We start from the raw sequence: 23699 nt of genomic DNA, 5'->3' as shown, positions 1-23699 counted from the left end.
AGATATGCAGGAAAGAGTGGACAAGAGGGGTCATAACAGTGCAGTGGAGGCTGACGGGAAGCCTGGGTTGCATTGTGCAAGGTTGAATGCATGGTGCAGGCTAATCAGATCGGGGCTCTAGAACATAACTGACTGCAGCATACAGGCAGGAGAGTTATAGGAGACAAAGGGACCACTTAAAAGCCTCAGATGACAGTGCAAGCAGGAAGGAATAATGGAAGGAAACGAGAAGGTGTAAACAGTTACCTGAGACATTTGGCAGATGGAATCAGTGAGTTACAGTGGCCAATCAGATGTGGCAGGAGAGAGAGAGAGGTACAGGAAAAGATGCCCAGGTTTCTTATCCAACACTTGCATTTTCTTCTTTTTTGGAATATCTTTCTCAGCACATTTTGTAAGTTTTGTACGCTTCTAAATTATTGAGTCTTACCAAACACACCATAGAGATAAAGACCATGCCGTAGTATTTGTTGCAGTAAAGGAATTTACTTGGCCAGGCACAGGTTATAAATGTAAAAGATAGCAGTAATGTCAAGAAAAGCATGCGTGATGATTTACCAGTATCCTGGTGAAGGTGGTTCAGGAATTGGGATGTTTAGATATAGGTCTGAATTTTGACTTCAGCAGTCTCAATCTTACAACTTTGGACATTTACCGCCCCTGAGCTTTAATTTCTCCACCTATAAATTGAAGTGTTTTCATTTAATACCAACACAGGTAGAACTGGAAAGATGTAGAGATCAACTGATCCAAATTCCTTATGTTAATGATGAAGGAACTTTGTCTCAAAGCATATAAACAACTTATGTAATGACTCTTACTAATAGCGTTAGAATTAAAAAGTGATCTACTTTCTATTCACTGTGTCTAATCAGCTTCCATTCCTGTTCTCCAAAATGACTCTTCCAAGCATCTCCTCTCAGCAATCCCTAACTTGCTGCCTCCCTCTCCCCCTTCTTCTTACTTCATGTTTACAGACAAAATGTCCCATCTTGGAACTCTGGGCCCAGACTGTCTTTCCAGCTTCCCCTGATTGCCTTCCACCCAACAAATCCTGTATTCTCCAGGCATGACAAACTTCCTGTCATTCTCCCAAATAGAACCTACCTTTTACCATCCCCTGATGTATTGACCAGTCTTTCCTAGTTAGGATCCCTTCCTCTAAAACTGTCAGACTTCTATTCATCCCTCGATATCTAGTTACCTCCTTCAAGACAATTTTATTGATTCACTCAGGGAGAGCTTGTCGGTTCCTCTTCTGCATTCCCTCAAAAATCTGTTCATAATAGCATGTCATAATCTGCTTCCCTCTTGGCATATCTGTTCTGCTCACTAGACCGTGATGTTTCTTAAGGTCAAGATCAGATCATATTTATTTATCACAGTGTCAGCAGATTGTGGGCACACAGTAATTAGGAATAAGTGAATATGGATCCCTTGGTCCCTAATCCAGCTGGGCTCTGTAATGTTCGATATTACCTGGTTGTATTCAGAAGCATGGATAGAGATTGTATAATATGGGTCATTATAATAATCAGACTAATAGACCCGATTAATATAGTTTCTCTTGAGATCTAAATCAAGACCTTTGTGATTGGGGATTGCTGCATAGGTAGCCAGAAAGATAGATGACACCTCAAGAATTGGATGCACAAGATAAATGTAAAATATGGTGTGTAAGTGTATGTGTTTTTTGTTTTTATATTTTTATGCAATCCCAGTTTTTAAAAATATTTTATTTACTTATTTGAGAGAAAGAGTGAGAGAGAGGGAACAGGAGCAGAGTGAGGGACAGAGAGTGAAGCAGACTCCCCACTGAGCAGGGAGCCCGATGAGGGGCTCATGACCTGAGCAGAAGGCAGACACTTAACCGACTGAGCCACTGTATGTTTGTATAATACATATAACTTAAATATGTACCACACCAGATTAATTTTTCTATCACTAACCCCTCTTCATAGGAATTGGGAAGAGAGACAGACATCTAAGACTAGTTAAACCCTCTTCTGTGTCCTTCTCTTGAGCTCCATGCTTTACCATGCTTACGAGATGGGAATATCTATGGAAACAGAAGTTGCTGTCATTTAACTTCAGATTCCATTGTACAAGGTATTCTTGGTTAATTTGGGCTTCCATTGTTGCAATTGTGATGACATCTGCTCTTCTCCCCTTGTGTTTCTTTTGGCTCCTTCCCTCAGTGTGTTTATGCTTCTTGAAAGACCAGCCTCCCAGTCAAGGCTAGAAATCCTACAGCCTCTATTACTCATTCTACTCTGTGCATTCTCATGTGTGCTTGGTTCAGTTTCCCCACCCAGTACCGACCACTGGGATTTGCTAAGTTGTACTATCTTCTGGGCAACTGCTTCTCACGGTAGCATACTTCACTGGATCCCTGCCCCCTACTCCATCCAAAAGAATAGATCTGGGTGCTACTAGGCCTTCTAAATTCCATGATGAATCACAGATATTGACATATTCATAGCCCTCTAAATGGCCACACCTGGTGAATGGTCACCATGTCAATGACCTCCTTGTCAAGTCTTCATTGGTCTTGCTGACCATCTCAGCTCTGTTTTTGCGTTACATACATACTTTTGCAACCCTTCCATTTTACTAAATCTTCCTTTGCATTGCTATCTATACCATGGTGAGAAGATATTGATCTTGCATGAAAAGAACCATCTTTAACATAACAAAGAAGTAACTTACCTTCTATCTACACTGACCAAGCAGAAAAACTCTTGTCAGCACTTGTAATTCAATTACCTTTTCTGTGGACAGTGTATGTGATTCACATTTTTCCAGTATTCGCCTGCCTCCAGATCCATAAGACGGATGGATGGATGGATGATAGATAGATTGATTGATAGATAGATAGATGCTATTGCCACTTTAGTTTCCTTACTCCTGTTCTGAATTAAAAAAAAAAAACTCCTACAAACTTTAAGGTTTGCACCTGTAAATGTTGTTATAAATCTCCACCAGTAAATAAACATGAGTGTGATGTGCTATATTCTTAAAGTTTGATGCACAAGTTGAGTTTTAATACATTGAAATGAACCTTGGATTGCAAAGAAATACAGACATTCATTGTAAATCTTGGGAATGAAACCATAACAGGGCTGTCAAGGTTTGAAATTGTGTGAATGAAATTGAGAGGTTGCCAGTTTACATAATTATTGTTACAAAAATATATAGAGTATGGCCATGTCATCAAGGGGTTTAATCAGTATGGTTAAAAAAAAAAAAAACTGCTTCTGTTCACAATTTTGTCACATGCACACATTTTTATGGCAAAGGGCCAAATGCATTTAATGCAATTCAAGGATAACAAGGACAGTTGATAGCCTCTAATGAGCAATTGCTACCAGCAACAGAGAGATACTAAGAATCCAGTTGAAACCCTATTCAGAACAGGAGGGCCATTTCCATTCACTGTGGTTCTTCATCTGAGCTTATAAATGACATATGGAATAAGAAGGGAAAACAATTCTTGCATTTTATTATTTGAAGATAATGAACCCCAAATCATGAAGATAAACATAAATCTTGGTTTAAAAAAATGTGTGCAGAAATAACCTACGGTGTCTAGCAATGACAACTGAGTCTTTCGTCTTAAAGTTACCGAAATGATTGAAGAAAAACTGGATTAAAAATGTATTGTACTAGGGGCGCCTGGGTGGCTCAGACGTTAAGCGTCTGCCTTCAGCTCAGGTCATGGTCCCAGGGTCCTGGGATCGAGCCCCACATCGGGCTCCCTGCTCAGCGGGAAGCCTGCTCCTCCCTCTCCCATTCCCCCTGCTTGTGTTCCTGCTCTTCCTGTCTCTCTCTCTGTCAAATAAATAAAATCTTAAAGAAAAAAAAAATGTATTGTACTATATTATTATCTCAAAGACTGATTATTATGCGAAAGTGTGTTCCAATTTCAATTTTAAAAACTACTAATTTGTTCTCAACAGCTGTAATTTGAGATCCCACGGATGACATATGAGGATACACAGGAAACTTGGGGAAGCTATTGCTGGTTTGGTGACTTGATTCACCAAGGCTACTCGGCCGAGATTTCCACTGTCTGAAGCTGTAATAACATGGTGGCAGCAATGTAATTCATCACAGCTGGGATCTCATAATATATAGAACACAATAAGAACCTGAAAATGTACTAGAGAGATCATAGGGTATATCTTTTAGATATTCTTTACCTTGGTTAGATTTGTATGCAGCAACATAGGGAAGAGTTACAAGAGTATGTTGACATTGAGTAGGTGACATTGGTTATGTAGTAATAATATCTTGCACTGACTTCCAAGAATCTGTTGAGATCTTGCTAGCATATTGCATATTAAGGTGTGCAAGGTCTACATTGCATCTGACTGTATGTCACAATTCACCTCAATTAAGCAAACGTTCGTTGAGTTTGTAGCATAAGCCAGACATTGTGGTAGTTGGGGATACAAAGATGGTAGCTATAATAGAAACAACACTTATTATTGCAACTGGTAAATAGTCATCTTTCATAATAATTGATGTTTTTTTAAAAAATTCTTTCCTTCTACGATTATTCACTTATGGCTTACTCTAGGATATTTCTTGCTTTTTTGGATGTAAATGTACATGATGTTAATTAATTTTCATTGAAAACAGTAGTCAAGCACAAGAAGTTCTAATGTCTCTTAATGCTCAAATAGCATATAAGGGAAAGCTGTTCATTACAAATCTATCATGTCAGAAATTTTGGTTTATATTTTCTCTTTATGCTTCATAACTTAAAATTATCTTGTGATGTCTCTTTCATCCAAATTGATCATTTTTAATGAACATTTTAAGGGGATGTGATCCTGTTTTTCTTTGAGAATCTCTTAAGAGCTCTACAACTTCTCACCAAAAAAATGCACACACTCACTTATACAAACACAATATACTACATGTATTTTCTGCGGATTGATCAAATTGAGAAATCTACATGCAATCTACATCTTCAATCTACGTGAAATGCTATGAGTAAGAGCGTATACATTTTTGAAGACACAACCTCTGAAATTACAGCTCCATTTGGAAATTGGGAGATGATCTTTCCAGGAATTACACTCCTGGATTACAATTTAGTTTCCCGTTTGAATTACTGATACACTGATATTTTGCCACAAATAGGTGGTTGCAGTTTGCCCCAGTGATGGAAAATAAATTATTAGGCCAGGCTTCTGATAAATTTAGCACGAATTCAAGCCAGAACATTAGGGCTTTAGTAAGCCGGACTCTGTGTGAAAGTGATCCCAGACATGTGCCTGTAGATACGCAGCAGAGCTTTGGGAAAGCTGCAGCGGCTGTTGTAAGGGACAAACCGCAATCCTAGGACATCTTTTTTAAATGTAATTGAGTCCCATCCTCCTCCTGTGCCTCTGGGACCCAGAGAAGCGTAGAGGAGTCGATGCCGTTAGTTTGTCTTTGGACCATTTCCAGAGCCGAACAGGTGATACCATAAACATACCCCACTCTTGCCGTTTGGAGTGAGCAAGTGGCTCTACAAGGTGGCTCCTTCTGGATGTAAACTGATTTTAATGATTTCTTTCTTTCTCCCGGGCAGGATTTATGTGGGCATCATTCATGTGACACCCTGGGAATGGCAGACGTCGGGACCATATGTTCTCCGGAGCGCAGCTGTGCCGTGATTGAAGATGATGGCCTCCATGCAGCATTCACCGTGGCTCACGAAATTGGTATGCAGCGCCTTTTCCCTGCCCTCGCCAAATCAAACACTCGTAACAGCTGCAACAGGAACCAAACTACTTGGCAATTAATTCCAGATTTCTCCAGGTTCAGATGGACTGTTGGGGATTACATTTGTTTACATTTGCACTTTTAGGGTTAACTAGTTAGGGAGGAGGAAGGCAAAGCCAGGCACACAGTAGATGTTTCCTTTTTGACAGTGTCATTTGAGAGTTTAAAAGAAATTTGCTACTGATCCTGTCTTCTTAAGCATCCGGCCATGACTCTTAGATGGAATTTGTCACAGTTGATTATGGAATGCAGGGATGTCGCTCTTAAAAGTTACTCGAGGCTCCACTGACTCATCCAGGGCTAATCAGTTTGCACAGAAATTTGTCAGGTTTATTCCATTGTGCGTGATCAGAGCTGCTGTCAAAGGTAAACAATAGCTCATGGCAAACAGTCCTATCTCCTTTTTTAATAGCAAAGACAGTGAAACCAAGACCAGCAGTCAACAGGGTTTGTCTTCCAATGTCACCCGATTTCTGTGTCCTAAGAAACGAATCTAAATCTTAAAATTAGAAATTTAGGACTGAGTTCGTTGTTGAAAAATATCCCACCAGTTAGGAAATGTGTTTCCCAGGCGATGACCCAGGCTCGATGTATGAGTACTTTAGTACTTAGAATTAGACATTAGAATCAGACACATCTGGGCTCAATTCTTGCTAGAGTACTTTCTACTGGTCTTACTATTTAAACTCTCAAAGCTTGTTTTCATATCTGAAATACAGGAATATGCTGCCGATTTCATGGAGTTATTTGAGGGACCAAATTGGGTAGGTTATAGATACCAGTTGTTATTTACACCCACATACCCTTCTGTTTTTGCTTTTTAGTTAACTAGTTCATTTCATTTTAAATGTATTTATCACCTTTTATCGTCATCCTTTCGGGAGCAAAGTACGGTCTGATACCTTTTTTGCTGTATTTTTATTAAACGGATTTAGTTTTCAACCTAAAACCGTAATTTTTAAACAGAAATTAAAGCTTTTTCACATTCCTAGTAGTACTAGGCAGAGAACATTTCACAAGGGGTAGATTTCTAGCTGCTATGTTTTCTTTGGAAAGTTAAAATAACTTCAAAGCAAAGATGTCATTGTGTAAGACAATATATTGCAGCAGTGAAATAGAAATCGGTAGTTAAATTTCAACTCCTAAGTATTAATCATGACCTCAGTTTTCTTAACTGACCCTCTTTTTACCATCTAAGAAAAAAAACACACACACACACAAACATAAAACCTTAACATGAATAACCATCCATCAGCATCACTGATAATAATTTACATGTTATTAATTAGACTTCTTTAGCCTCAAGATGAAGCCCCGTCTCTGCCTCGATGGTCTCTGTTTGGTCTCATGCAAGAGATTCAGACATCCAGTCTCAGTCTCTCATCTGTAAGGTGGGCTAATAATGAGGTGTGACTCTCTGGTGTGCTTCTCTAGAAGACCTGGCATATCCGAAAAGGTTTTTTAAAACACATAAGCCATCTGAGCTTCTGGCCTGGGAATATGTTTTCACCTATCTCTCATTCGTACCTATTAAACTGATAATAAAACAGCCAGATATAGATCCTTAGTATTTCTTACCCATCTATGTCGGTGCACGCGTCAGTGGGAGAAACACAAGAGCTGCCCAAGGCAACATTCAGAATGTGCAGTGGAAGCTAAGAAGAATTAGCCCAAATCCTTGAGAGGATTGTAATTGAGCAGAGATGATTTCAAAAGTACGCCAGTAATTAATCACCATTATTCAGAGTGACGGAAGTTCTAAAAGAAAGGTCCTAAATCCCTGGGTAGGCAGAGGCTGGTTCGTTTCGGACTGGGTAAGCAACACAGTTGATTTGTGGCATCATCCATCCATAAGATTACGAGCCCTAAATCCTGATCTTTTCAGGAAGGGATTACAGAGGTCTTGAGGGAAGGGCTATCTTTTCCTTCAATCCTGCAGTGATCTGCTCTCACACATCGTTAGCATTGGGGAGGTTTCTCTGTAAGAGAACCACTGAGGCAGTAAATGCAACTTCTCTGGGGCTGCACTGATTCTCAAGGCAGCTGGGCTGGAATGAAGAACCTTCTAGCATCACTTTTCCCGGCCCTCCTGAATTCCTAAACCAGGGGTTGACACCGGCCAACCCGGCAGTCTGAGAGGTAGGAAGACAGTTGCTGATGAGAACAAATGTTTTATTAAAACTATATATGTACGGTAAGAACTTTTCTTAACAGTGCAGGATTGGACACAGTTTTACAAGGGAACGATGCAGGAGAAATGTAGGCTTCTATGGGAAAAATCAAACCTGAATCTTTGATCCATGACTCTGCCCTGGGTTCCCTTTAATTTCTTGGTTGGGCCAGCTCTATTTAATTCTTTAGAATTCTTTATGAGCCATTCTTCATTCAAACACTGCCTACTTAATTTGTCTTTCTGCATTACGTATAGCCGAATCGGAGAAATTTAAGATCTGGGGATGGGGGATATGGACTTAATTTCCCTTTCATAAGGGGATCTGGCTTTCATTTGCTTTATTTTCTAATTGCTTTATTATTCTTTAATTTCACTTTTTGCCTAAATACTGTGAGCATGTGTTATAAAGTACGAGCCTTATAGACATTAGAGACGATAACCTCACAAAATATTTCCTAATCATCTGTCTATGATTACAGTCTTGCCTCTGCAGCGAGTGTGATCTTTGGTAATGCTTCTGGCTGATCTGTTTCCAGCGCTTTATTTTTAGATTGTTGCATGAAACCATGGGTCTGAGCTAACCATGCTCTGGATTCTAATTCCACTCCATTCTTATGTAATTTCCTCCCTTCCCTTTTATTAGACACTTACCACTTTACAGATTGGGAGGTTATATATACAGGCCATGGACGGTGACGAAGTGACCTCAGTCTTGCCCGAGTGCGTTGACTCTGCTTGAGCCCATTCCCAAATGTGCAATCCGCTTCGCGTACGCAGCATAAATATATGACTGTGCTCAAAATGTAAGCCGTGGAGAAAGTTTCCAGGCTGTCCCCGTAATTTTTCTACTTTATCTCTCCTATACGGACTAAGAGGATATATTTGATTAAGAATAAGGCTTTTATCAACGGACTTAAAGTCTCTCATGCAATGCCCCACCATTGCTTCTTCCGGCACATACTGGTTTAAAATACAAAGTCATTGTATCTGAATCAAAACTTCCCTTTGGTCTTTTACCCCCTCCATCTGAAAAATGTCCTAACTTGCAAATGAACCTGTAAGATAAATAGCAAGTCTGAAGTACCTCTCTTACACCTTTTCTATCCATCCTGTAAAAATCAGGATGGTTTCAAGGAACAATTCTGAAAAGTGACTCTTTTCCTAGACCACATATTAAGGTGAACACTTCTCTTTTCCTGCTAATTGTTTCTAAAAAAAAGATGGGGCACCTGGGTGGCTCAGTTGGTTAAGCATCTGCCTTCGGCTCAGTCATGTCAGGGTCCTGGGATTGATCCCAGTGTGGGGCTCCCTGCTTGGAAGAGAGCCTGCTTCTCCCTCTCCCTCTGCCGCTCTCCCTGCTTGTGCGCTTGCTCTCTCTCACTCTCTCTCTGTCAAATAAATAAATAAGATCTTAAAAAAAATAAATAAGTAAATAAATAAATAAATAGAGCTAGACTCTGAAGGTATGTCATCAACTGATGCCAATACAGGCTTCTGGAAAATAGATTTTGATAAGTATAGACTATACAGGCAGTAATAATTTGTCTTCCCCCTTGCTCTTATGTATATGTAAACATTAACTAAACCATTAGGACATTTTAAAAAGTTGCTTTAAACCATCAAGAACACAGTCCCCATCCCTGTGCCTTGAGTGGAGGCAAGAAATGTGGTTATGGCCATTTTACAATCCAAGTGTGAACTGTAGAAAGTTTTCAGATGAATGTAAGTTTACATTTTGAGTTTATATTTTTAACTTGTCAAACTTTTATTATTGGCTTGTAATAATAAAGATTTCACCTGCTGCCCACATGGTTCTTCAAAATAATAATTTTATTGATGTTGGGCCAGCTTCTAATATGCTAGGGGGAACAATCTGATTTTATTTAGACTAATGAAATCCATAATTTGCAAACTTGCTGAAGCTTGGTTTTATAGTAGTTAATTATAAAATGTGCTAAGTGAATCTCTCCACCATGAAAGACTCCAGAATGCTTCCTAAGCTAAAGTCAGGCAACTTAGAAAGTCGAAACCAAGGGTGCTTGGGTGGCTCAGTTGGTGAAGCATCTGACTTTGGCTCTGGTCATGATCTCGGGGTCCTGGGATCGGATCGAGACCTGCATTGGGCTCCCCGCTCAGTGGGGAGTCTGCTTCTCCCTCTCCCTCTGCCCCTTCCCCCCTTACCCCCCTACCCCCCCCCCCGCTCGCTCTATCACTCGTGTTTTCTCTCTCTCTAAAATAAATACATAAAATCTTTTTAAAAAAAAAGTCAAGGCCAAATATTCAGCTGGAGGCTAAGGAAGTGGCTGAGAGGCAACCCCATGGCTGCCCATGTTTTGCTGTGGTTAGAAGGAGTTCTCTGGTTGTGCTGATCCGCGTGTGACTGTACTCCCATGGATGATTAGATTAAACAAGGCTGGGTTTTGAAAAGCTGCAGAGGCCCTAGAAACACCGTAGAAGGAAGCCAATGCCCAGAATCAGATGTCAGGACTGGCTGTGAGATGTGAAGTGAAAGGAAACAAGGATTAAACTTGGTATTTTCCCCCAAACCTAAAGCTTTAATGAACATGAACTGAGCCTTTTTTTTGGGGGGGGGGGGGTCTAGCCTGGAGCAATGCTACACTGTGTCTTTCTTGGCCCCCAGATGAAAGGTGGGAATGGGTCTATACTAATATGTCCAGCAGCACTGAAAAATTTAGTGTTTAGTGTCAGTTCTGTATTTTTTAAATCCTATCCCGATTTCCATTCCTCTTGCGGAGGCCAAGAGATTGTCTGCCACACGTGTGGAAATCCAAGTTAAAGGTTGCATAAAAAGTAAATATATTACAAACGTAATGCATGATTTTTTTTTCCTCTAATGAGCAGTCAATTTCCCCTTCTCTCCCAAATGGAGAGTGTCTAGTAATATCAAAATTTATCAAAGCTACTTGAGATTAGAGTACCAGTAAGTAAAAGTATAACAAAGCCAGGATATCAGTGAGAACAATAAAGTTAGCTCACAATCCCTGGGCCTTTTGATATTTGTCAAGCACATTTTCTAAGCACTTTGCCTCTTTTATATCATTCAGTCCTCACAAAATGCTATGGGGTCAGTACTCTCAATGAGACACCCAAGAGAGGAAAAAACTGACACACAGAGATACAAGTGTTTTTAAGAAGTTTCTAAACCTGTCTGAGGTCAACAACTAGTATACTGCTAGGGTAAGATTTGAACCCAATTCACCTGGCTCTAAAGCCCAAGATTTTCCTGCTACCCTATAATGGTTTGTTAGTGTTCATTTTCTGGGAGATAATACTGAATTTGATTCAAAAGGAGATGGACACAGCTAGCTATAAGGTGAAAAATTAAGTTTTCTTCCTTCCAATTTATATAATTGATACAACATTTACTCACCATTTATGTTTAATGTTTTGAAATGGAAGTTTAAGAGTTTTATCTTCTACATAAGGATTTGCATTTGAATAGACATGCATGATCCAATTACTGGAGCTCCTGGTTCTCTTCAAGGATTCTGGATTCTGATCCCATGTGAGCTGTTGGCTCCCTCTTCAACCCCTGGCAAGACCTTCTTACACCTCAATAATCCCAGCTGGAAAATTAGGTAAAATAAAAACATGACTTCATTAAGAAACAGATGAGCAGTGCTTTCTTAAGTAAACACATTACAGAGCTTCTTGTGACTATTTTTTTAGGATGTGGTGCTGTGTCCCTTTGTTCATTGGTCAGTTTAGGGTCAAGAGACAAGAGTTTGAAATTCTGTTTAATTTTCAGACCAAAGTTTAGAAAAACAAGTGAATTTCCTTCCTGAGGTTAATGTGATAAGTCAGCCCTCGTGGTATAGTAATACCTGAGCTGAATAAGGAGCTGGACCAGTATTTTCCTTTATAGTAATGTGTCTTCACCTGGTGTACATGATCTCAGATTTTTTAACATGATTCATTTGTGAATTTAAGGAGGCAAGATACTTTTTAAGTCTATATTGTGAATATCAGAGATGAAATGTATTTAATGAAATGTCACCTATTGACCTTTAAAAAGATGATTATCATACTAGAGAAATTACCGGGTGACTAATTATTTGCTAATTCTGAGATAATGATATAATTCAGACTCTTACCCTATAGACTTTGCTTTGACATAATTTATTGTGAAACTCATGTCCTTAATGTAATCCAAAGAAATTCCTTCCTGATGTCACTTTGTGTGATGGGCACTCATTAGCAAGACTGTTCTACTTGTGATACGATTTAACATCTATTAAGAATAGATCAGTATTTTCTCCAAAAGTGCAATTTACATCTTGATTTTTAATAATGATTTCAAAAAGCAAGATAGAGTTCTGAGGTCTGCATCACATGGGAAAATATTGGATTACACAGTTGCATTATTCTCTGAGTTTCCCTGACTCCTGTAATACCTTTTATTTTCTTATTGCGTATATAAATACAAATGCCATTAACAAGTGCACCCACTACTCGAGTGTGTTTGTTCCTTCATTGCCTCAGGATTTGAGGTGAGAAGTTTCCAATTACATCAATCAAGAATTAAAGATTGACTAAGAAAGATAGCATCCTGAGCAAGATTGCTTAAAGCAAACAAACTGCTCTTCAATCTTTTGCATGTGACTAATTACAAAATTCTAATACCTGCAAATAAAAATGAATACAAATACACATACTAATTCTTCCAAATACAAATACTAATTCTTCCTTAGAGCGAGACCTTGAGGCCTCTACTTGAAACCCTGACAGGAAATTGTCGCCTTAAATCTAGTATCTGCATTGTCTCTTCTCGGGAGGGGTTTTACTGTCTGAGCTTGGCTGAGCTTCTTCAAAACTCTTACCTTCAAAACTGCTCTGACTCCCCTTCACTCTTCTTTTCTACATGGATCCGAGAAAGAAATACCTGAATTGCCTTTCTCTGTGGGTTTCTTGACTCTGTCACCCTGCCTCTTCCAAGGACCTCACCCCTCAACTAACTCTGCTCTGTATCGTTCCAAAAACTCATCATGAGATACATCTCGATAAAACAAGTTAGTTTAGGGGTTGTAAACATTGTCTCCAACAATTCTTTATATTCTTCATGTGCTGTCTTATTCTCTGGCACACATTTGTGTAAATCCCATCTGTGCTAATCCTGCTAGAGCCTGCTTAGCGGAGAAATGCTTAGTCTCCAACCCACACCTGTAATTTTAAACATCTCTGTGGGTGATTGATCAACCAACTCTCATTGGAAAAGGAGGATGTCCTAGGAGAGCGGTAACATCATGATACATTCTGATTAAGCCTTTTACAACACCGACTCGAACTGTATTATTGTCAGCTACAACATTATATTTTAAATTTCCTGGATTCTGGATTTTTCAGTTCATGAGCTTTTAGTATCATAGTGTGTTTTCTCTAATGTGAGTGTCCTTTTAAAATAGCTTGTGCTTTTATATGTCCCTTGCCATTTCAGGGCTCAAAGATATGGGCATTTCAGACTGACATTAGATGTCTTAGCATCATGATTGGGTGATCACATTTGAAAATAACCACCTCTTTTGCTGTTTCCAGCCCTTAGTATGGCTGTCACGTCTCTCCTGAAGAGCATCCAAACATTCCTCACACTGATCTTCCATTTTATTCCTGTCCAGCTCCTGAAGGGAAGTCACATGGGTCTCTCTCACTGTGCCCTGGTTCCAGCTACCGGAACCAGCTGCCTGTTTCCATGGGTGCTTAAATGTTCTTCGCGTTGACCATGACTCCCGTTGTCCTTGAGAGAGCATGCCTCTCCCAGCCAGCTGACAGACTTTGTTCATGGAAAACAAAACATTCCTCCAAAGAGTCTGTCTCTCAGTTGACCCTTAAGCAGCCCATTCCTGACTCACTTTTGCAGATCTGACAAAATTCACATCTTCTTTTAGCTCTTGCTGAGGTGGAACTAAGATTTGTTCATGCTCAGAATGGCAATCTTTTCTGGTTGCCATATAAAAATTTCTTACACGTATCTTTGGCAGCAATTAAGTTACATTGATAAATTAGTAAATTTAGGTAGTATAAAATTCACAATATTATGCCAAGTCACATGCCAAAAGATTCATAAAACTATACCAAAATATTTTTAAATAAACGGCTTTGCTTATATAATTGAAATCTATAAAAATTAGATGCCTCGCCATTCTGTATGAAAGAAGAAATTGAGGTACTCTGCTGGGTTTCTTAAAGCGAATCTGGTGTTTGCTACATGGCCTGTATTTTAAATCAGAAATCTGAAACTTACCCTCCAAATGAAGTGAAAATCACTTGGATGCTATAATAAAAATTCATCTAGGAGCACCCGGTGGTTCAGTTGGTTAAGCATCTGCCTTCAGCTCAGGTCATGATTCCAGCCCTATGTCAGGCTCCCTGCTCTATAGAGAGTCTGTCTCTCCCTCTCTCTCTCTGTACCTCCCCCCTGCTCATGCTCTCTCTGTCTCTCTCAATCTCTTGCTCTCTCTCAAATAAATAAAATCTTAAAAATACTCATCAGGGAAGTGCTATGTGTTTAGATACATTTGGAGGAAAAGACTGTTGCTTCATTAAATAAATATGAATATCTTATGAACTAGAATGCAAAATCACATTTTTCTAAAATATAAAACCTGGATTTAAATAAATGTTACGTGGCAGAGGTCGCCTTAGGCCACTTTCCCTCTCTCTTTTCTATGCCAGGGAAAAAAACCCAAGTGTGAAATTTCCACACAAATCCCACAATGTTAGCCGATAAAGATTCAACGGTGGAAAAGTTCAAGAAGCACGGAGTGCCTTCTCAACACGTGTTAGATGTACTAAGTAACTTTAAGCCGTTTTGAACAGGGCATGATGAAAGTTTCTGTTTTTTTTCCGAGCTGTGGCTTGCAGGAAAAAAATCAACATACCACCCAAAACTTGGACAAAGTCCTGCCAGTCTTTGGCATGTGATTTGGGATGTACTTCACAAACTCTGATGCACATTCGTGCTACTGAGCAAATAAAACGTGAGAGCGGGAGGGTTTCCCATCAAAAGCTTGCTAGGCTGGCAAATGCTATTGAAGTAAATAACTGCATAAATACCATAAAAATGTGGAGCTTTGGAAGGTCACCGAGCCCTAGCCACTTAATTTCAGCCACAACAGCAAACAGCTGCTCAGTGGACAATTTTGTTATGAGGTGTTGGTGATTTAACAAGTTGGCCAAAAGTAGTTGGAATGTGGCATGAAAGATTTCATCTCTGTTGAGTTTTACTGTTGCATGCTGGACTTTCTTTTTTGTTGTTGTTTTTTTGGCAGAATGGCCAAAAGCCCCTGCCTTTGGCATACGGGAGCCTAAAGAGAATGCATTAATCACTTTTCTGTAGTATTTTATACACCCTTTTTAATGCTTTGTGTATGATTCTATAAAGCTTTTCCAAAAAAAAAAAAAAAAAAAGCAATTAAGGTCTACTTGTCTGCTTTTTTAGAGTCTCTACAAACTACTGTCCTGGAATTTTTTTTTAATTGGCATTTCAGATTTACTGGTGAATGTCATTTATCCTTAGACTATATGAAAATTAATCTTATATGATAAAAAACAATTTTGATAATAAGCATGTGGTTAGGATACCTAGCTTGATAGACTGGGACTGCAGCGTGGCATTACAGAAACCATGTGTGGTGTGCTGAAGCAGAAACAACCGCCTCGCTGAGTGCTTTTGGACAATGACTTACCTTTCTAGTATTTGTTTTCTCTTCAAGCTCTAACACTCCATGATGGGCTTCTTGGTGTTTTAGACATTTCTTCAATGTAAATGGGTATGTTTTCAAAATATGTTATTTATTTGTGGGATTAATAAACATGAAGAACTTTCCAAATGAAAGAGCTGAAAGGGTGAAAGCAAGCTTACCTTTGCCTGGAATCGGCGAGTTCGTAATTTCTCTTTCTTTTCCCCCCAGTCATCTCTCAGATAGCTAGCTACCTATTAACTTGGCCAAGAAAATAGAAGTCACTGATAATTCAAAAACCATCTATTAAGTGTTTGCAACTTGCAGAACATTGAGTTAAACACAGAGATTTCAACAGTGGATGGAGGAGATGCTCTCTGATCTCATGGGGCTCATGGTTGATCAGAGAAGGCGGAAAATTAGACAAGTAATCAAAATAATATGTAGTGAGGCCATGACATAATCCCACAGTTCCTTGCAAATTCTGGATTCTAAATGAGGCCTGTTTCTACATGTCGTTGAGCATGTGTGATCCAGATGGATTATGGGAACGTCCACTCCTTAGTGTAATTTCTCCGTTTTCCCCTGAATGTTCACCCAAAGTGACTGCTCTGACTACACACAGCTTTAATTTCCCTGGGGGTCCAGTCTGTGCCTGAGGAGGCAGTTAAAATGGACTCATGTACAGTTTGGGGTGGGGGAGCCCAGGTGGGAAACCAAGTGCTCATGTAATTGTCATGGAAAAGTAGAAATGTGAAATCACCCATGATTGCACTCCGTCTCTTCTCTGCTTTAGGACATCTCCTTGGCCTCTCCCATGATGATTCCAAATTCTGTGAAGAGAACTTTGGTTCCACGGAAGATAAGCGCTTAATGTCTTCCATCCTAACCAGCATCGATGCGTCCAAGCCCTGGTCCAAGTGCACCTCAGCCACCATCACAGAATTCCTGGATGATGGCCACGGTACGTGTCCTTTAAGACAACACAGGCTCACTAACAACACTTGGGGGGGATTATTACCAGTGCTACTTTATGACATCCTCACGAAGCCCAGCATGCCCCCTGAGACAGTGGTTGTTTAGATAGGGTCAGGGAAGGAGCAGAGGGACGGTCTGTCGGTGTATAATGCCAACGTCCTTGGTGGCATTATAGCTATGGTATTTTTGCTTTGGAATTGAAAAGTTCAAAAGAGAAGCAGTGTGGGAGACCACACAAAATGCCTAGCCAGTGCTCTGAAAGCCTGGCTTTTATTCCGCCTTTCACCACTAGCTTCCTGTGAGAATGTTGGCAGACATCTTGTTTCCCTGCTATTAATATGACTCTCAGAATTATTTGTTACATGCCTATTATAGGGGTGTGGTTAAAATGTAGGTGACAATTCTGTCGGATCCTCTTTATGGCAACGGAAAACCAGGAAAGGAAGCTCTTTAGGTTTGCATTCACTGGAAGAATCTGGCTTCATCCTGACAGCAGATTCTCCTGGAAGTAGAGTGAAAACTGCAGAACAGAAAAAGAAAAATCAATCTGAATAGTGGGAAAACACTTTAAGAACGTCAAAAGAAAATCTTTGGCTTTGTCCGCTAGATACAGTTCAAGAGCGTAACCTACTTTATTAAATTCTGCAAATCGAGGATTAGTCCTGTAAATTATATAAAAATACCAAAGAAGTCACGGTTTTTAGAAATAATAAATTCTGACCGTTAAGTAATCTTCAAAACAAACTGTTGCTAATTTCCTAGCATCCCTTGTGACTTGAAACTACTAAAGGCACAGGAGGATAGATTCATTAGAGTTGAAGTGGTTCAACTACACACACCATGTAGTTCAAGCTTCTCATGTTATAGAAATGGACATATTCTCATTCCTTTTTTTTCTCTTAAAATTTGTCTCTTTCCAAAACTGGCGGTTGAGCCGAATATGAACAGAAATTTTTGATCATATAATTGTCCATAATTGTCTATAAGATTATCTCATGTTGTATGGTATAAAGTTAGCTAAAGAGAGTCTGTGATAGTTGTTTTTCCTAGTTCCACAAGGTTTATGGCCTAATATTTCATAATATCTTAGTGCGGTGGCCACCTTGAACTTTGGCTGCGTCATGTCAAAACAATTGATGACAATTCAACAATTCAACTCTTTTCAGACAAAAAAAGAATTCTGTCACACAGTTCTTTGGTCTCTCGGAGGAAAAATCTGTTCATTAACTCAGTTTTGCTACATTAGTGGTGAACTGGTAATGTTTTAACTACTTTAAACTTTTTTAAAATATCCTGTTCCTGAAAACAATCCATGCCTAGCCTAGTTTACAATTTCCCTCAATATAAACTGTTCTCTGTTTATTGAAAGGACATCGCAATAGCTCAAAGATTTAGAAAAAAAAAAAAAAATCTAAGAATCAATGTATTTAGGCTCTTCCTTTAGACTAATAATAAGTGATAATTTTCTGTGTAGCTCAGTTTACAATGCTGACTTAATGCTGATAAAGTCCTGTAATGGATGTTTACCTAATTATCTCCCTGTCCACATTAATCAAGTCAAATATCTAATAAAGTCCCTTTTGGGTGGAGCCCTACTCTCCACTCCTAATATTGCTTTTGCTGCTTTTTTTCAGGTTTTCTGAAAATGAAACATTAATATTTTATTTCAGAATCACACATTACACATTCCAAAAGTTTGAGCTAAACTTTGAATCCCTAAATGAATGGATTTAGTTGCTAAGGCAGCAAATACTTATGGCTAAAATGGGACCATTTTTTTTTTTCCTGTGCAAGTATTAGGTCAGCTAATTACAATGCTGTGCAGAATTTTGTTCCTTATTGCCATAATTTTGGAATGATTCATTTATTTCATGTTTGTGGAATTCATGATCTTACTTTTTGTGCAGTAAATGTGCTTTCAGTACTGTATTCATTTCTTAGCATTACTTCTGTATTTAAGAGTCCACACTCAGCTTTTTAAAACTTTTGCAACTAATTTACATATTTTATACATCTCACTATGTCCATTCCAGAGATCCTCATGGTAGATAACAACCAAAGAACATACATTTAGTAGACGTAGATTTTATTCACTGGCACTAATACAATCTTTTCTGAATTTCCCATGTATATGTTAAACAAATTGATTAAATTAGCAAAATTCTTGGAACAACAAATTCTTAAGAAGGCTACTTATTAATTAACTCATTTCATCAAGCTTAGACTCTCTCACTTTTGAATATGTTGGTTAGGCAGTCTTGTGTTATAACCAAAACACACACACACACACACACACACACTGATTTTATCAGTAGCCTATAATGAATAAAGTCATTTCAGAATATGGAGAGCCAAACAAGGCAGTAGAACCAAAGTTAGAGTTAGCAAAGCTCAATTACGCTCAATTCAAAACAGCACTCAGAGATACTGAAACAGTGGTACGCTTAAGCACTGTCATTTAAATGTGAATTCAAATAATTTAGTAACTTTTGCCCTGCCACCGAAAAACTGACTTAAATCAGTTTAAGTGAAAGTGTGGTGATAGGAACTAGTAAGCTCGATTTTTGAGATGGTTGAGGCTCTGACATTTCATCTTCAGAGCTTAGGAGAGAACCGGGGAGAACATCAAAGTCCTAGAGGAAAGGAAAACAAACAAACACATCTTTCTTGGAAGACTGGACTGATACCAAAAAACCATATGATAAAACCCTTTTACTTTGCTCATAGGAAATGACTCAGACTTCCATCCTAAGCCCATTCATTCAGAGTTAATAGAAATAGTTCTACTCTTTTTCTGTACTAATTTTCTAGGCCATAACAATTTTAAGCAATGAAAGAGTCATGGCAGAGGGGTCTGGGGGCGCACTTCAGACAGAGAGACCGAGAGCGAGGAGGGATATCATTTGACAATAAGGGAGAAACCAGAAAAGCTGTTACGTGTAGCCCTGAATCACTGAAAGCTCAGAGGTCTGGCTCCTTTTCCCAAAGGGTCAAAAATGGTATCACACCACCATGATCCCTGAAGGTACCTCTGTATTTCCACATGATGCCATCATCGATACTCAGAAAAAAAACATGATTTGCAATTATTGAGGAAAATTAAATTGTGACACTAATATAAAGACAGCAAAGCCATTGCTATGGTGAAGAAGATACTCTCACAAAACTTAACACAATTTTTCGATGGGACCTAAAGAGTTCCTTATCTGGAAAATCCATTTACGGCTAATAGCTCATCTGTCTCCCGCTCACCTCTGGCGGCGCTAGAGAAATGAGGTCTTCAAGCACAATTAAATTCAAATCATTTGATTTGTTTTTAAAATTATTACCCATAAGTAGCTGGACATTTGTAGCACTCTCCCACTGCCAAATTTAAATTCATTAATACGGAGTGTTTCCTGATTTAGTTCCAAGAACTATGTAGCAATTCGGTTATGGTTGAAAAGTCAACGTGCACACACTAAAATAACTGTGCTTGCAGATTTGTGATCCAGAAAAGGAGAAGCCATGTCTCAGGGGAAACACCCCCCACCCCACCCCGCCCCACCCCGCCGCCACCAGCCTTGCCAAGATACTTGTAGACATTCTGCAGTGTTTATACAAGTTAGTTCTAGGCAAGCTGGCGAGGCCTCAGAAATAAAGGTAAGCACTGGCAGGGAAATTGTGCAGTGAAAGCAGGTTATTGAATTTCCTTTCTCAAATGTTAATAACCTTGAAGCCAAGAAAGATAGCCGCGTCCGCTATATCCCTAAGTCTGCGGTGCCACGATGAGAAAGGCCACCTCCCAAACAGACACAGCTCAAGAACCCTCTTGACGCAGACCGCTAAGGAAAATCCAGAGACAGCTTTGGAATACTAACGTGCAGCATGTTTATTTTATTTTTTTTTTTTATAATTTTTTTTTAAGATTTTATTTATTTATTTATTTGAGAGAGAGAGCGAGAAACAGCATGAGAGGGGATAGGGTCAGAGGGAGAAGCTGAGCCGGGAGCCCGATGCGGGACTCGATCCCAGGACTCCGGGATCATGACCTGAGCCGAAGGCAGTTGCTTAACCAACTGAGCCACCCAGGCGCCCATCGTGCAGCATGTTTAAAGAGCTAAGTTTACAGCCATCCCCTAAACACAGGACTTCAGAGATAAAATGCTATTAGAAACCCAGTTCCCTGAATCCTTTGTCTGTGGAGACTATAGGCTGGTAATAAATATGATCTTAACATTCAGTTTTTAAGGTAGTACTCATATACTTCAAGGTCCGTCACGATAGTATCTCGATTTTCACAGTAAATGTATCCTTTGAAAGAGTCTGCAAATAAGACATATATTTGAAGGACATGGAGACCTGTGTTTTTAAAAAACTATGCTTCATCCTTTAACAAGAAGACTTTTCCATCTAATTTCCTTGGCATGACCTTTGCTAAAAGGGCCCTTAAACCTCGTGACATTTCACAAACAGACCCCTCGGATTGCTTTTGGTTCAGCAACCACGCTCTGCACATTTCAATGCCCTTGAGTTTTCTCTGCCACCTGGCCCGTAATGCATCAGTTTCTCTTTTATGTTAGCCGTTCAAATAAAGACCTAAAGAACTTTGAGTTACCAGGCCAGGGAGATATGGTTGGAAGTAAAAGGGGACAGTTTGCAATGGACGAGTTTCATTAGGAATAGTAATTGATTTCTGATATGCTGTGGATATTTGGGCAGATGCCTAATTTCGTGCCTGTGTACTGAACAGGAAGAGAGGACAGAAATAACCATAGTGTTAGAAACAGAGAAGAAAATATGAAAAGACTAGAGAAGAACTAACTTTGATCTGATAATTTTCATTAATCATGAAAATGAAGGACAAACAGTGCTGGCCGTCAGATACAAAAAAGGCAACGATTTTTCTGTTCCGTTTCCCGGAGGTCTGGCATGCCTTCCATCACCCTTAGTGCACTCTGTGGCCGTGGGGAGACTTCCACTTTCTTTCCTTTGTTTCTCCGTCACACATCATTGCCTTTTACTTTTTAAGTTTTCACCTTTAAGCATTTAACTGAACACGGATGGTAAAAACAAATATGCATTATGGACACGCTTCTATTGTCTTTCTTTTGGAAACTATCCATTTTTATACATAGGAAACGTTAAAACAAAAGAAAAGAAGGAAGCAGGGAGGAAAAGAAAAAACAAGTTGGCAATTTGTGAAAAAGAACAAGCAGGCAAAATGTTGGCAGCAAAGCCCAGATAGGATTTCAGACTGGGATAAAGTGAAAAATATGTGAACTAGATAGGAAGAAATGATTGAAAATAAAAGCCAAGCAGATTAAGAAAAGTCAGTAGGAGACTGGCTGCTTTTAGAGCTCAATGCAAATGATACTCAAAGATTGACAGATCTGCCTCTTCCACTCTTCCCCCAAACTATAACATTAAAAAAAAAAAGACAATGTATATCCAATCCACTTTTAGATTTTAAATATTTCACACAATGAGATTCAGAATCAGGCTCTAGATTCATTTTTTTAATTTTTGTTCCATAGTACAACAATGGAAGGCATTCCATTTGTGAGAGACATCTATACCTATTTTATTGCAAAAGGACATAATTCAATGTATAGATGAAATTGATAGGCTGTATGTTTCAGGGTAAACAGAAACTAACGCAGCAACAAATCCTGATGAGAACATTGGAATAATAAGTTAATGGCAATTCTGAAATAAATCATTTGATTATAAGCAGGAAGTCATCCCCAGGTGACCTCTAAGGGAAAACCATAGAGCTGAGATATAGTATCTTTCATAGCAAAGCAAATGTGTGATTCATTTTTAAAACTTACACTTTGGACCTGAAACTAATGTAACATCATGGGTCAGCTATATTCAAATCAACAAAAACAGAACAAAACATACTTTGGTATTAAGCTTTTTAAAGAGATGCCACATCTTGAAATCTCCTTGGTATAAGTTGATTTCAAATTGAATTCTACATTTCTTTCTGCTCATGATGTCCTAATGAGGTAGAATGAGGTCAGTGACTACAAGTCCACAAAGAGGTGGTGAGTTATTTTGGCTCGAGACAAACAAGGTGGACCCATGCTGCGTGTACCCACACGTTAGACACTTCCCAGCAAATCCTTAGTGACGCAGTCTTAATGGTTCTGTGCTTTTCAGTAAAATAAAAGTTTCTTAAAACAGCACTTTTGAAGAATTGGAGAGCATTCTTGCTGTCTCAGAGATTTGTTGACAGTCTTGTAACATCAGCAGTCTGTCAAGCCTTCCCTGGTTTATACAGTCTTCTTTTTTTGATTTTATGTAACAGTGAAGATAACACTTCTCATGGAGTTCTCGGTGCCTCATCTTACCCTCTCCTAAACAAAGCTTAGTGAAGGTTTACTGTCATTCTTTCGTATTGACTCGATGTTGATGTTTTTCTTTTAACTCGATGTTTTTCTCCCAAAGTTCTCTTTGGCTGGATACTTACTTTTAATGCTTTTTCTGGCTTGCCTTCAGAAGCTTTACCTCTTCAAACATTCTGGCTCAGAAATTAAATAGGAACTCTGCTCTGTATTCATTTTCATATAATGCTTCCATCACAGAATGACAAGTTCTAAGGCATTCACTTTGAAGAAACGAACATAGTTGTGAAAATATTTGCAGTATACTTAAAACATGCTGGCTATTCCATGTCTCGGTGGAAAGTAGGATTGAAATGTGATTTTCTTTTGTTAAGTAAAGAGAATGACTCGAATATATCTAAATTGTTGAATACGTTGAGCATAGTATCAACTGTCATTGTTTTGTATTTTTCTGGTCACCCTTTATATCTCTTATTTTTACCCTTACAGTGTCACAATGAGAAGAGAAACATTTCACAGAGCTTGAAAATCAGATAGAGAGAGGTTAACTAACTTGGTCAAGAACACTCAGCCACTTAGGGTTTCACCAGAATTAGACTTTAGACTGGGTGTTTCTACCATTAGGCACGGTATCCACCCTTTAAAGGATCCCTCCACACACCTTCCCGGTCAGCAATAAAACAAGAAATCTATCTACATGAGGAGCAGAGGTGAGATGGTATATGATGAGGAAGGCAGGCT

At 39.0% G+C, this 23699-nt stretch overlaps 1 protein-coding gene across 1 annotated transcript in view; it reads left to right on the top strand.

Annotated features, from left to right (window-relative positions):
* ADAMTS5 (ADAM metallopeptidase with thrombospondin type 1 motif 5) overlaps positions 1 to 23699 on the top strand; it is a 44633-nt gene that overhangs the window by 8029 nt on the left and 12905 nt on the right. The window contains exons 3-4 of the mRNA XM_032393306.1: positions 5585 to 5717; positions 16445 to 16612. Coding sequence (XP_032249197.1) covers positions 5585 to 5717; positions 16445 to 16612 — 301 coding nt within the window. The remainder of the gene's footprint in view (positions 1 to 5584; positions 5718 to 16444; positions 16613 to 23699) is intronic.

Source organism: Phoca vitulina, unplaced genomic scaffold (assembly GCF_004348235.1).
Source record: "Phoca vitulina isolate PV1807 unplaced genomic scaffold, GSC_HSeal_1.0 scaffold72, whole genome shotgun sequence".
NCBI lineage: Eukaryota > Metazoa > Chordata > Mammalia > Carnivora > Phocidae > Phoca > Phoca vitulina.
Note: the sequence above shows the minus strand (reverse complement) of the source record. Positions and strands in the feature narration are given on the sequence as shown.